Source organism: Branchiostoma floridae, chromosome 7 (assembly GCF_000003815.2).
Source record: "Branchiostoma floridae strain S238N-H82 chromosome 7, Bfl_VNyyK, whole genome shotgun sequence".
Classification (NCBI taxonomy): domain Eukaryota; kingdom Metazoa; phylum Chordata; class Leptocardii; order Amphioxiformes; family Branchiostomatidae; genus Branchiostoma; species Branchiostoma floridae.
Genome location: NC_049985.1, coordinates 16,405,732 through 16,419,428, shown reverse-complemented (window position 1 = coordinate 16,419,428; position 13,697 = coordinate 16,405,732). Strand labels below are relative to the sequence as shown.

Here is a 13,697-nt window from a genome sequence, read left to right as displayed (position 1 = left end):
TATTTCACAAACACCTGAAATATGTGGACATCATCCGTTTTCCCTTCACAACTTCAGAGAAGCCCGGCCGTCAGTCAAAAAATATTTTTATCCCCGCCGAGAGACTTCATCCGATTTGATATTTGCTGTAATAACTTTGAGATTTCGGTAAGCATCCCTTATCAAACTGCCATCGTATATCGTGAGTGTGCTAGTGTAGTTTTTGGTTTAGATGATTCTGATACAAATGTACATGTATATTGCGACAGCGGAAAATCCTTAGGTTACAGTTTTTCGCCTAAAGTAACGTTACATTTTCCAACAACGAGTCTTATTGTCCCTTTACTATGGAGCTGCTGAAACGTTTCAAACTCCACGGGCATCTTGTGAACCTTGTTGTACATCTTCCCGTCATAGTAATGATAAGGGACGGTCTTGTTCTTGTAGGTTGAGAGGGGATAGAACCCGTACAGAGATATTCTGTCACAGAAAGTGGAGGCCAGGGCGAAGGTGTTCATACCGGTTGACGGAAGTCGAAGTCGCTTGTGGAAGAGTTCCTTGTACAGGCTGTGGGATGGAGATATGATATGATATTTAATACATTTATACAGGACGTAACACAATACAACACGACCTCATTGGACTGTGCCAAAATCTGCCCAATTAATAAAGGTCTATTTGTCCACAGAAATTGCGAATTTCTTGCAAATGAGAGCAAACATTTGGAACTGTCGAAATTTGGCACAGACGGCGAATATTCTTTTATTGCCGCAAACCTCTTTTTGATGAATTTGTAATTTACTTACTCGTACCCTTTGTTCCCCATGTAAGATTGATGTGAAAACGCTGTTACTGCATCGATGTTGTTCTCCTTGATGGCCTTGTCTATGGCCTCAAGTTTCTTCTTGGAAGGAGACCCTGGGAGGGACAGCGAGTAGCTGAATATCATTCCCGGCGACTCTCCAAGTCGGGCCAGTGTGTCTTTCTTCTTTTTGCGCCTCAGTCCCCTTGCAACTTGTGCCAATCGTGCGCGATTTATTGTAGTGAGGTTGGTTCTCTTCCCCACATCCTTGGCGTACGGAAGAGTCGGCGGAAGGTTATTCCGAATGACGAACTCGTGAGCATCTATCTCCGCACCACAGCCGCTATCCAGTAGTATTCCACCGTTTCCTATCAACGCGCATGTCCGGTACCGTTTGATGGGGGTATGTGTGACGTCACAACGTTTTTTCGAGTTGCGAAGTGTGAAAGATTTTGTGTGGCATTTTTCTATGAAGATGTCCAGGTCTGACATAGCTATGATATGTCTTTTAGGAGAAAAGTATTTCCTTGTGATGTGCCTATGTGGGAAATATCATAGCAGGTAATACTTTGCAAAAGACTTGATCACAAATATATATTATGGCTGAAATATGTACATATGTCATGAAACCGTGCCTAAAAAAAACAGAGGAAGACTGTAACGAAGGCTGATAAAAATGTATTCAAAGGCAGAACATCGTTACTACACTACAATCGTCTGCAAATTAGATTAGATTACAAAACAAAGTATAGACTCCCTCTAGTAGTTTTCTTTCACAGTTTTCGGTCAAAAAAATGGTGCACTCCAGATCATGTTCAATTTTTACTCTGACGTTTCAAAGAACTATCCAGTTGTACGAGTAACCTTTTGTCTTACGTAAAGCTATAGATTGCTCGTCTATAGACTGCATATCTACTTTCCATACTGTGTATCAAAAGTAGTAGCCTGGGTGCCAGCCTTTTAGCTTTGCTCCGCTCACTCGGTTGCTTTAGTAGCTACGAAAGTGACCAGGAGAGTCTACACTGTAAGGAGAGTCCGAAGTACAGCTTACTGGCGCCAGGCTACAAAAGTAAATGTAACTTACTGTAGTTCCCGGACGGATGTCATGTTGTAATGCGACATGATGCTATCCATCAATCGCTCTTCAGAACTTCCAACCTTCAGCGACGTTTCAGAACTTTGCGTGTTTTCAGAACTTTGTGTGTCGTTGATGCCTGATGACGTCAGTCTCGTTATGTTCATAACACGCGGAATCATGGCGGGAAATTCGAATGCGCCTTTGTTGTCCCAAACAACGTAAGATGTCATCAGGATCAAGCAAAGAACAACCACGGTGAACTCCTTCCAATCCACCATTGTTGTCGTCAAACCTGTATTAAAGAATGCAAACTGGATTACTTAACAGCTCGACAAATACTAATAAAAATAGATAAATATCAATACAATATATAAGGCGTATAAACTCAACACAAAAGGTTGGGAAACTTTAGTTTGGTCTATCATATCTCCATGAATACGTTATCAATTCCATCGCATTACATATCACTGGAAAGGTTGTTCAATTCTCTTATTATGATATTCTACTAATAATGACTGTATATTCTAGAGTTAAGCACCAGGACTACTTTATAGTACGTACAAAATTGTGCAAAAAAAGTGCCGAAATTTCCCTTGATGATATGACCGCTGTTTTTTAAATCTACATTATCTGTTACATACTTGGGAAACTTGTTTATTTTTTGCTGGCTGTTGAACAACAATTCTGGAAAATCTATGCATTCCATATACATCAAGATCGTATACAGTTTATCAACAATAACAAGAGCACACTCCAGTGTGGCCAATATCGACCTTGATCATTGTATTCCCAACCCCTATCCACATACCAAATATTATTACAATAGTCAATACATCCAGAGATTCTAACGTTATGCTGACCACAGATATCCAGAAACGTAAACACACAGACAGACACACCAAAAACTACATCTCCATTTTTCATGAAGGTATTGCAGTACTACGTTTCGACATAGTTGTAGAACATGATAATACTGAGGTTTAGACTACTACTACATCCATGTTGGCATGGCTTCCATAATAGATTAAAATTCTTTCTTTCATACGGCAAAGAATTTTGATAGGTACGTCTACTCATGATACTTTTTTGTCAGAGAGCCTGGTTTGTATGGAACTATTGGAGGGATGAATAGAGTCAGTAAAACTACTGAAGTAGTGTATTTTGGGGGAGGGGGTAATTTGCTTACGTGTTACACACTCACCTTGTTGGTTTCTAGTCCGTCACCTCTGAGGGCACGGGGTCAATTTGGAGGTTCAGACTTGGAATGCCACAGCCGCTCAAGGAACACCAGCCTCATAGTAGTCTTGATCCGTCATATTTAACTTCAGAACGGACGAAATCTCTTGTTATTTTACGTTGTTATAACGAGTATTACAATAACAAAGCTTGTGAGAGGGTAAGGAACACCAAGTGGTTACTCAGATGGACTGGAACAACCTGTTTCAGTTTGGTAGACAATGCGACGTGTAATTACTGCAGTTTGAGTATATCCCGCTAGAGGCGTGGCATACCTAACGAAGACCCAGTGAAGGTTGCAAAACACAATGTATCTCGCCTATTTACAGATAAGAATTTACATAAAAGACCCCAAAGTGAGAAGGTTCGACGTTTCAAAATTCAAAGTATGGTGCACAAGAAAGCTACAAAAATAGAATATGGCTAAGTTCGGGTTACAACATCAATAAATAAACGGATTTTGACTATACATCTAATTTTTTTGCTAACAAAATCATTGTCTTAAAAACATGATAACTACATTGACATGTGCTAGCGAAAGGTACAAAATTGTGATCTACAAATCTCATTATGAAAGGAAAATAGATTTAAAAGAAATCACATGTATCACATTTTCAAGACAGAAATATTCTCTGAAGTAAATAAATCTAGATATGATAAATAATCAGGTCTAAATGAACATTGTCGATTCGTTCATATCAAGGAGAAAACCTGTTCATACATAGCCCTCTTTCATACGACGCCAAGCGGACGTCATGTGAACTACAGCCGACGCACAGCAGTGTGCGGCAACAATTATCAGGCGCAAATGTACTGAACGAATAAATATCATAATTCAACTCATATAGTTCTAAAAGCTGGCGTATTCCTCCATCATTCACCACGGCTTTCGCCTCGCTGGACGGTCACATAAGAATCTCTACGACTTTAGCAAGTACGACACACTACATTATAGATTATACCCGGACAAACTTACAAGGGCAACATTTGCAAGCAACTACATAAGGTTCACCTTCACATGGACAAGTTTAGCTAATTACTAATAGGTGACTATACTGTGTGGATTTCGTAGCAACAATATCGTCGCCCCTGATTGGTTAAGGACAGGTGGCTGAACTCTAACGGCTGAGATTCTTTTTATTACCTCCATGAAATGTCATGGAGGTTATATTTTACCCCGCGTTTGTCTGTCTGTGTGTCTGTCTGTGTGTAAACAAGATAACTCAAGAACGGCTGGGTGGATTGGTTTGATACTTGCTGTGTTGGTAGGGTGTGATGAAAGTTGGAAATGATTAGATTTTGGGCCCCCTAGCGGCTCCCCTTGGTACTGCAGCGCAACTTCCGGTTTTGCTATCTTGGTGTTCTGAACATGCTATGGTCACGATTTTTGAGTATTAGATAGCTCTTGTGCTCAGGAAGAAGTGACATAAGTTTGGGCCCCCTAGCGTCTAGTTTTGGGATAGCAGGGGCATTTTTGTCAAAAACTTCTGACGAGGATAACTCAAGAAGGGAACAACGGATTTTCATGATTTTTGGTATGTAGGTACCTTGGACAATGTTGTACAAGATGATATGCTAATTATGCAAAATAAGAGCAAATTTGCATAATTAATGACAACATTCAATCATAGCAGTTTTTTCTATGTATCTCTTGTTTTTGACGTGATATGGTCTTGACATTTGGGTGGTAGATAGCTTACAGTGTCATGACAAAGTGGAGCAAATTTCAGCCCCCTAACATTTAATTTAGGAACTGCAGGGGCGTTTTTGTCAAGACATTCCAAAGAGGATAACTGCAGAAAGGATTGACGGATTGGCATCATATTAGGCATGCGGGTACCTTAGGCAAAGATGTTCATAATGATATACATGTTATGCAAATGAGGACTTAATTTGCATAATTAATGAGGAAATTGTATAATTCCATTGTTTTCAATAACTGGACTTCAATAAATGTAACACATGTTAATTATGATAGGTGGAATATAAGCAGATACTAAATATGGTAATGAGGAACTTATTTGCATAATTTATGTAATAATTGCAAAACCGCTTTATGATTAATAATGGGAATTTTATAATTGTGACATGTGTACGTTTGTCAATGATGAACAACACCATGCATAAATTATGTTAATGGCTTAGTCATTTGCATGAAATTTACAAAAGCTCTAAATTTTCATGGAGGTATGAGGTCGCCGAACTCTAGTTTTTACTCAAACCCATTTTATACACATGTATATGGTGACCAGCCCCTTCAACTCTGTCCTGCTACTTGCTACATGGTGTAATCTGACACCACATGGCGGTGACTGCCGTCTTGCCTGGGTCATTGACCTTAATTGTTTGCAACGGAAGAAGAATTATTAACTGAGGTAAACATAACTAATCTCAGTATGATATTGTACTCCGCGACCTTAAATACTAGTAGTGAGCCCCCGAGTTCAAAATTGTGACAGGCTACCCCCCTCCCTTTGAGCTACCTTCTATACTATACCAATGGTGAACTTTGTCTAACATCATGACCCAAGTCAACGAACTTCAGTTACCCGGTTGTGTAACGCCGTTGCGTAACATTCTTTACGTGCACTTCATTGTGTAAACAGCGGAACAATGGTAAACGTTATACAACATTCAAGTGGACTTCAAAATCTCACGGTCGAGAGTTCCAGTTCAAAGTCACCAACATCCGTTATCCAGACTGATATGTGATCCAGACCTTATAGAGGTTGATATAACGTCTAGACATAACGTGAATATGTCTCATACATGTTGTAGCTTCAATTAGCTTGTGTTTAATACCCCCGGAAAGGAGAGTAACCCCCCGAAGGAGTATTGTAGTTGGTCATGTCCGTACGTTCACAGCTGTAACGTTATCTCAGTATCTATTTGCTTGCTGTATTCACAAGTAGTTTGGCATGTCGTCTGCCTGTATGTGCGAGATGATGCTCTTTTTTTTACACCGTAGCAGTTTTAATAGGTAATGTGACATTTCAGAAAACACCCCTATCTTCATGGAAATGCCGAACAGGTCATTAATGCTGTTGCGTTGGCTGTTGTGGGCCTGCGTTCATTTTGTTTTCTCCGAGCAGATGTTGGGTTATGTGTTGTTTTGACGCCCTTTTATCTAGCACATTGACACAGAAAACAGCTGTTGCCATTCAGATGCCAAGCAGATGTGAGGCTCCGGCCTACACTACATTGGTCACTGCCTAATGTCGTGATATAGTACATGTACCAGGGCATAAACGGAAACATAAATCAGATACAAATCATGCCAATCAGGACTCTCAAAACATATGTAAATGAATTAGAGAGGAATATCACCTGATATCATTTATGCAAATGAATACCTAATTCGCATAATTGATGCATGATATAATTCCATAGTGGCAATTTCATTCTTGTTCTTGTGGCAGTTGGAATTTAAGTAAAGTTGAACATTGTTAGATATGGATCATGCAACTAGGGGCCTCATTTACATAATCTTACAGCAAATACAATGACCTTTTATGCTAAGATCAGACTTAAATATATCATATTTTGAACAACTTGTTTTTGTCTGGGCCTGCGTATTCGCACCTATAAACCAAGACCCTTTTAATGGATTAGTCTGACATTTGGTATGTCGGTATTTGAAGAGGGTAACAAACACCTTAGGCTCACTGCAAACACCACGATTACTTCACGGGGGACTTGCAATTGTTACCTCCATGAAAAATGGAGGTATAGTTCTTAGTGTGTCTGTTTGTCTGTGTGTTTGTGTTTCCGCATATTTGTGGTCAGCATAACTTTAGAACCTATGGATGGATTGCCATGATTTTTGGTGTGTGGGTAGGTGCTGGGAAGATGAAGGTCAAGGTCAATTTGGGGCCCCCTGGTGTGTGACCTTTGTACTGCAGCAGAACTTGATTTTTGTATCTTTTGATCTGGACTGTATCTGTATCTGTATCTATATAGCCGGTATAACCGCCGTTTGGTGTAACACACCAGCTTTGCAGGCACTCGGCGCGGCAGCAGCTGGTTATATTACACCGAACGACTCGTTACCCCTAACTTTTGCACATCTATCTGCAAGCTTTCTTTAAAACTACCAAGAGAAGATGCCCCTACTGTACTTGGTGATAACAAGTTCCACTCCACGATAGTTCTGGGAAAGTACGAATTTTTGAACACATCAATCCTAGGTTGGTAACTCTGGTATTTGAAGGCATGACTGTTTCTTGTTCTTTTTGAGCTGGTATTAGATACTTATCCGTTGGTACGTCCACCAGTTTATTGGTCATTTTGTACATCATGGAAAGTCTGAACATTTTCCTTCTGTCTTCAAGTGACATCCACTGCAAATCTGTTTTCATTTTGGTAACACTAGAATCCCTGTTATAGTTGTTTGTGCAGAATCGGGCAGCTTGGTTCTGTACCCTTTCAAGTTTATCTTTGTCTTTCTTTGTATACGGGTCCCATACTGTAGCGGCATATTCAAGGTTAGGTCTTACTAGTGACGTGTATGCAAGTGATTTTACCCTGGTTGGGCATGCCCACAAGTTGCGTTTGATTACTCCCAATGTCTGTTTAGCCTTGGTTGTTATTTTGTTGGTTGTTATTTTGTTAACATGGACACCCCACTTTCAGCCCAGTTGTTAATGTAACACCAAGGTATGGGTGGGTTTTTGTGGTTTCTAATGTCTGACCACAAAACTGGTAAGGGGACACATTTGGTGTTCGTTTGTTTGTTATGTGCATGATATGGCACTTATCAGGGTTGAACTGCATAAGCCATTTCCTTTGCCATTCTTCCAGGGTGTTCAGATCTTTCGGAAGAACTTGTGAATCATTTTGTGTGGATACCTCTATATATAACAGACAATCATCGGCAAGTAACCTAACACTTGAATCGAGCTGGTCTGGTAAGTCGTTTATGTACAAGAGGAAGAGCAATGGTCCCAGCACAGTCCCTTGCGGAACTCCCGACGCTACTTTAACTGGAGCTGAGGCTTCCCTTCCACCACTACTGTTTGCTCTCTATTCGTCAGGAAAGCCTTCAGCCAGTTAAGTGTAGTACCTTGAATTCCATAGAACTCCAGTTTTGATATGAGTCTGCTATGTGGGACTTTATCGAAGGCTTCAGTGAAATCGAGTATTGCTAGATCCACCTGTCTTTTATTGTTCAGTGCCCCAGCTATGTCGTGAACTGTTAAGATAAGCTGTGTTTCTGTGGATCGCTTTGCTCTGAAACCATGCTGGTAGTCCGTTAGTATATTGTGGCCTTCTAGGTGTTTCATGATATGGCTGTGGATAATGTGTTCCAGTAGTTTACAGGAAATACTGGTGAGAAACAGGTCTGTAGTTACTGGGGATCGCTCTGTCTCCCTTTTTGAAAATGGCGCATATATTTGCTATTGGACATGCTATGGTCTGGATTTTTTCTGGTGGCAGATAGCTTGTGATGTAAGGAAGAAGTGATGTATGTTTGGGCCCCTAGCAGCTTGCTCTGGAACTGCAGGGGTAATATTGTCAAAATCTTCCAAGGAGTATAACGGAAAAAGGAATGATAAATTTCGATGATTTTCAGTATGCAGGTATCTTTGGCAGAGATGTACATAACGTAGTGCAAATTTGGACTTAATTTGCACAATTAATTAGGAAAATCTACATTTACAGTGTTTTCCATTATAAGACTCAAATACATGTAACAGACGTAGTTTGGATTGTCAATATTGTGTGGAATCACTGGAACATTTTTTTTATGTTTTTCTACCCATTATACGCGCTGTGAAACTGAGAGGCGTCGTTCACGAAGTCATGTCCGAAATCACCATCAACATTTTCATTGTTAAAAACGCCATAAAAGATTCTCTTCCTACTAAGATCATCAAATCATAGAATACATGGGGCATTTCAGAGAAGTCAAACCCCGTAATAGTTAGGTAGATTTATTTAGTACCCTATTCTTAACCATATGTACATTCATTTAACATTTGTATGTTACAATTTAGATTATCTACATGTATTTAGACCACATTCATTCATTCATTTCATGCATCTAGTCTTTCTTCACTTGCAATTAGCCCCATTGCATTGGATTTGCAATAAAACATTTCAATATCTGTTTACACAGCTCATAAAGTAGCGATTCAGTTTCAATTGTCTTGAGTTGAATATCTCTTACAGCAGCTCTTGTAGAATGCGCACGTGAGACCTTTACAAAATATACCACTACTTCACGAGACTCGACCTCACGTGCGCCGTTTTACCGTTATATAACTATACGGAGGTGAATGGCCATTTAAGGCGTTCAACGATCTACGCAACTAGTCAATTGTAAATACTTTCCGTTCATTGTCCACACATACTACAGCAGTAACACACACGCACATGCGCGCGTCACGGTCACCCATACACAGACACACACACAATCACACACAACCGAACTCACACACAGTTACGCGACCGGACTCACACACACAGACACACACACAGACACACACGTGCACACACGCACACAAACACACTATTGCATTCATAGAAAGAATCATTGAGAGCGAAAGAAAGACTGATATACATATACAAACAATCCCCAAAAAATCATTCCAGGCCATTAAGCCAACAAGAAGAAAGATCTCCGACAAACAAGTTTTAGCTCTTAGAGTTAGACTGTGTGTTACTCGTGCCTGCATCATCGCTGAGTAAACGTCCATTGAGCGAGACGTGTACACATCCTGTACGTGCGACCTGCGTGCGCGGGGGGTCACCCTGATCCACGGGACTCCCGCACACGTGCGGAGGGACACCTTATATAACTACACACAGGTGAATGGCCGGCTGACCGTGTTATGGTTACAATAACACGGGTCTCGAGTGAGTGAGTGAGTGAGTGAGTGTGTGTGTGTGTGTTTAGGCCCCGGCTTGTCATAGGCGCTTTTGTCGGGGTTCCTATTTTAGCATTTTTTTTTGGTGTCATTTGGCTTGGCGACATAGAGAAAACCTGTCCAAATACAATCCCCGAGAAAAAAAACGCCTAAAAACGGTCAAAACCAGCCGAAAGTAGAATTACCTTTCTCATGATAGTTGTCGTGTCAATAACGCCAACATCTATAAAATAGATTAGAAAGTATATATCAAATATCATACATACACAAAAGTTCGAGTAGACGCATATTAAAGTTCTCAATTCATTCTCAGTGTTGGATATACAGTACCACATGTATATTACAGGCTGTACAGCACATCCTCCACGCATCTCCTGGTCACGTGCGCAGTTCCACCGTTATATAACGTTTCCGGAAGGTGATTGGCTGTGTCAGGACGGCTGACGATCCATTTATATACACCTGACGCACCGACGGCCATGTGTTCTCGTCACACGTGCGCTTTACTTTATCAGGACAGTTTAGCTTGTATAGCCTCTTATGACGTTCTCTGGAATGAAAAAGCTTGGATTAATGTACAGTAGCACTATACCAATGTCCATATTGTAGACATCGTTCGTAAAGCCCCCCTTGACAACAATCCTTGAGCGACGTTCCGGCAAACTTAGCAAATTTGAATAACTGTCGAATCTGTGGTCGCAGAGAGGTCGCAGCGCGATCACAGTATGAATGAATGAATAACTGGTTTATTTGAAAACGGACTGGCTGAAACGAGTCTCTAGTAGAAGGGGGTGTAAGGTACCAATGGACTTCTAATCTAGAGATGGTTCAACATGCTGACATAACATTTCATTTGGTCACGAGTTGACTGTGTTCTGATTGTTTGTACGTGTCCATAGTAACGTTTTTGATTAGAATATTTCTGCACCAAATTTCATGGAAAGGTACCTTTAGTGCTATATCTTGAATTGAAAACATTGCAGGTCGTCCTAATTTTATACTGATTTTATAATACCAGCCTTATCAAAACATCTTTTTGTTGATCTTAAATCACTTTATGAATATAGAAACATGTTCCGTGTTACTCTACTTTAAGTAAAGATTAGAACCTTATCACTATAGATCTATAGACATTAGCATCCGTGCTCCGAATTTTTTCAATGTACGGCGTATATTTGTTCATTTTGGAACTGCATTGTACAATTTACAGTGTGGTCGAAAACGTTTTGCGAAACAGACGAATATTTATGCGCGCGCGAATGTCATCCATATAATAATCAAATCAACATGGTTCAACCATGTCACAGTTTTGAATTTTACAGTGCTGGTCTATTTCTATCCAACTGTGGACCTGATGTGAATATGAACATTGAAGGAGAGATGCGTCACGAATCTGACCCGATTCAGCGAACTAGATATCCGTAAAGTGCCCACGCTCTCACGATTATAAAGTTCCGACTCGCCCCACGTATTATATGTTGGCTCAACATGCCAGTAAAGAACGCACGTGACGGCGGCCACACGTGTACGGATGACATGTCAGAAAAAGCTGTAGACAGACAGAAAGCTTTTACCGCCAGAGCACAGGTGCGTCAGAAATCCAAGTTCAAGTCGAGAGCGTGGATTTGAGCTTCGGGTAGGATTTCCAGTAACAGTGCAAAACATACCCAGAGGGTTACGCTGACCTGGTAAAAGCAAAGTTTATAAGCTATTGACAATCCATTCACCAATAGGATCATCGTGACCGAAAATGGTGTGTTGCAGGCAGTCTGGAAGGATCTTAAGGGGGTTTCCAACAATGTGTCGTTTATATTTTCGATTTTGAGGCGGGGATTCGAAATATTTGAACAATAATCAAATGCTAATCAAACATCGAGCAAATACAAATTGGTTGATATCTGATAAAGTCCGTACCATGTATTCAGAACTTTCTGCCGACCTTAAGCTTGCTACCGAAAACTACCAAAGTTGGCGGCCGGTTGGAACCAGTCTAACCAGTTTTTATGCCTGGCCTTTTCACAACTCACATGACTCACTGATGAAATCAAACTCAGGTCTCCCGAATAGTAATAGTAAACAAACGTTTGATTTATTTTTTTATTTCCCACAATTTACTGTTTGATTGTTTGAAATATAAAATTTAGTACATGTATTTTGAGCGTCCGCTGCACACACACGTGTACAAACTGTGCCGTTCTTTACTTGCGTTCTTTGTCTGCCACAGTTATACAACCTCGATGTAGGCACTAATAACCAATGGGAAGACTGCTAGAAGTTTGATTTAGTCATGTTAGATAACATAACAGGGTGGGTAAATGATGACACCATTGTCAGCTCGCTCGACCACCATGAGAGATAACACGTGTGTCGTTACACAAACGCTGCCACAAGCGTTTCCAAATATAGCACACGGGCGGTGACCCGTCCTTGTGTGCAGTGCCAACAGGTGGTGGTTGTGTCCCACTTTAGAATCAGCCTCAGGGGATTCTGGGAAACATTGAAGATCTTCTTGATCCATGTTTCAGTTATACAAAAGAATGTATTGCATAAAAGACCTGTGAGAACTTTGAAATTCGATGATATGAAGGACGTTATAGGGCTGTTGGACAATAAAGAATCTTCAGTTGCAAGCTTATGCCCGAAGGCTCATCGCAAGGTAACAGACAAAAAAGTGAAAACATGTCTATGTATCCACCTTATGTTTCTCCATACATTATATATAAGTACTGTGGGGCGTGGGGGCTCAGACAGCAACTAACGCATAGTCCCGCGTTATAATGATACGGTGGGTTTTTTTGGTGATTTTTAAAAGCAAAAAAGTATATTTTTGGAGTTTCTTTTTTAGGTCGTGAATGCTCGTGGAGAAGTTAACAGAGACGTGGCCTTTATTTTGAAGTGGTAATGACTATGATCTTATGATCTTATGTGTTAATCTGTACAGATGCCTAAGGTTGTGCATATTGTGCACTGAGGCAGTTAAACTGACCTTTGTTACATTGGGAGGCACTAGGGGAAAAGTATGTGTTTGTGTGAGTGCGTGTGTGTTTTGTTTTTCTGCCTGTATGTAACGTTATGTATGGGTGCATATTAATTTTCATTAATGGACGTACGTATGTTTCATGTGTGTGTCTTTGCATGTGCACGCGTGTCTGCATTCGTTGTTTATTAAAATCCCGACATAGATCCAAAGCTAGGAATGCTCAGAATCGGCGGTATGATGATTTCACGATGGAGACCGGTTCATGATAAAAAATCGCGAACATAAAACCAGCCTTTCAACTTACAGTAGGTTATTATACAACACGTTCTCCCTGATTAATATGCAAATTGTGACCCGTCAATTCAGTTTGCTATCAGTATGACCTGTGGGTCACTCAGGCTCAATGACCTCTTACATACAAACAGAGTAGCTAGGGTTGCATTTATGGGCAACTACAGGTCAGCAGTATCATCTAGTCTTCATATGAGACCAGATAGTCTATCAAAGTTGTGGAGCCAGGCGCAGCCTTGTTCAGTTTGTACAAAACCCTTTCTGTTCGTGTGCAATGTTTAATACAGTAAATGCAGAAATGTTCGCGGTGGATTTATGTTCGCGGTTTTCGCGTTGGCCATTTCACCGCGAATTTAAAACCACCGCGAACATTTTTCCAGGGCATTAAGATACAACAGTGCATGGCGCTACCGCGAAATTAAAACCACCGCGAAAAGTCCTTTTCCCGCACCGCGAAATAAA

The 13,697-nt window shown here is 40.6% G+C and overlaps 1 protein-coding gene across 2 annotated transcripts; it reads right to left on the bottom strand.

Moving 5' to 3' along the window:
* Positions 1-6: 6 nt before the first annotated feature.
* On the bottom strand, positions 7-3,274 carry LOC118420351 (CMP-N-acetylneuraminate-poly-alpha-2,8-sialyltransferase-like). Of its 2 annotated transcripts, none has more exons than XM_035827125.1 (4): positions 3,061-3,274; positions 1,866-2,151; positions 786-1,319; positions 7-546 (listed from the first exon to the last, which is right to left on the bottom strand). In XM_035827125.1, exons 2-4 carry the CDS (start codon positions 2,135-2,137, stop codon positions 264-266), a joined length of 1,089 nt encoding a protein of 362 aa, XP_035683018.1. In that variant the 5' UTR covers positions 2,138-2,151; positions 3,061-3,274; the 3' UTR covers positions 7-263. The 2 variants fall into 2 exon arrangements, with proteins under 2 accessions (XP_035683018.1, XP_035683019.1); XM_035827126.1 differs by having other exon boundaries at positions 792-1,319.
* Between the last annotated feature and the right edge of the window lie 10,423 nt (positions 3,275-13,697).

Coding starts and splice junctions, on each gene's coding strand:
- LOC118420351 (XM_035827125.1), bottom strand. CDS start 2,137: ATGGTGGATTGGAAGGAGTTCACCGTGGTTGTTCTTTGCTTGATCCTG. Junction 1,320..1,865: donor ACATCCGTCCGGGAACTACA/GTAAGTTACATT, acceptor TTTCCCACATAG/GCACATCACAAGGAAATACT. Junction 547..785: donor ATGGGGAACAAAGGGTACGA/GTAAGTAAATTA, acceptor TCCATCCCACAG/CCTGTACAAGGAACTCTTCC.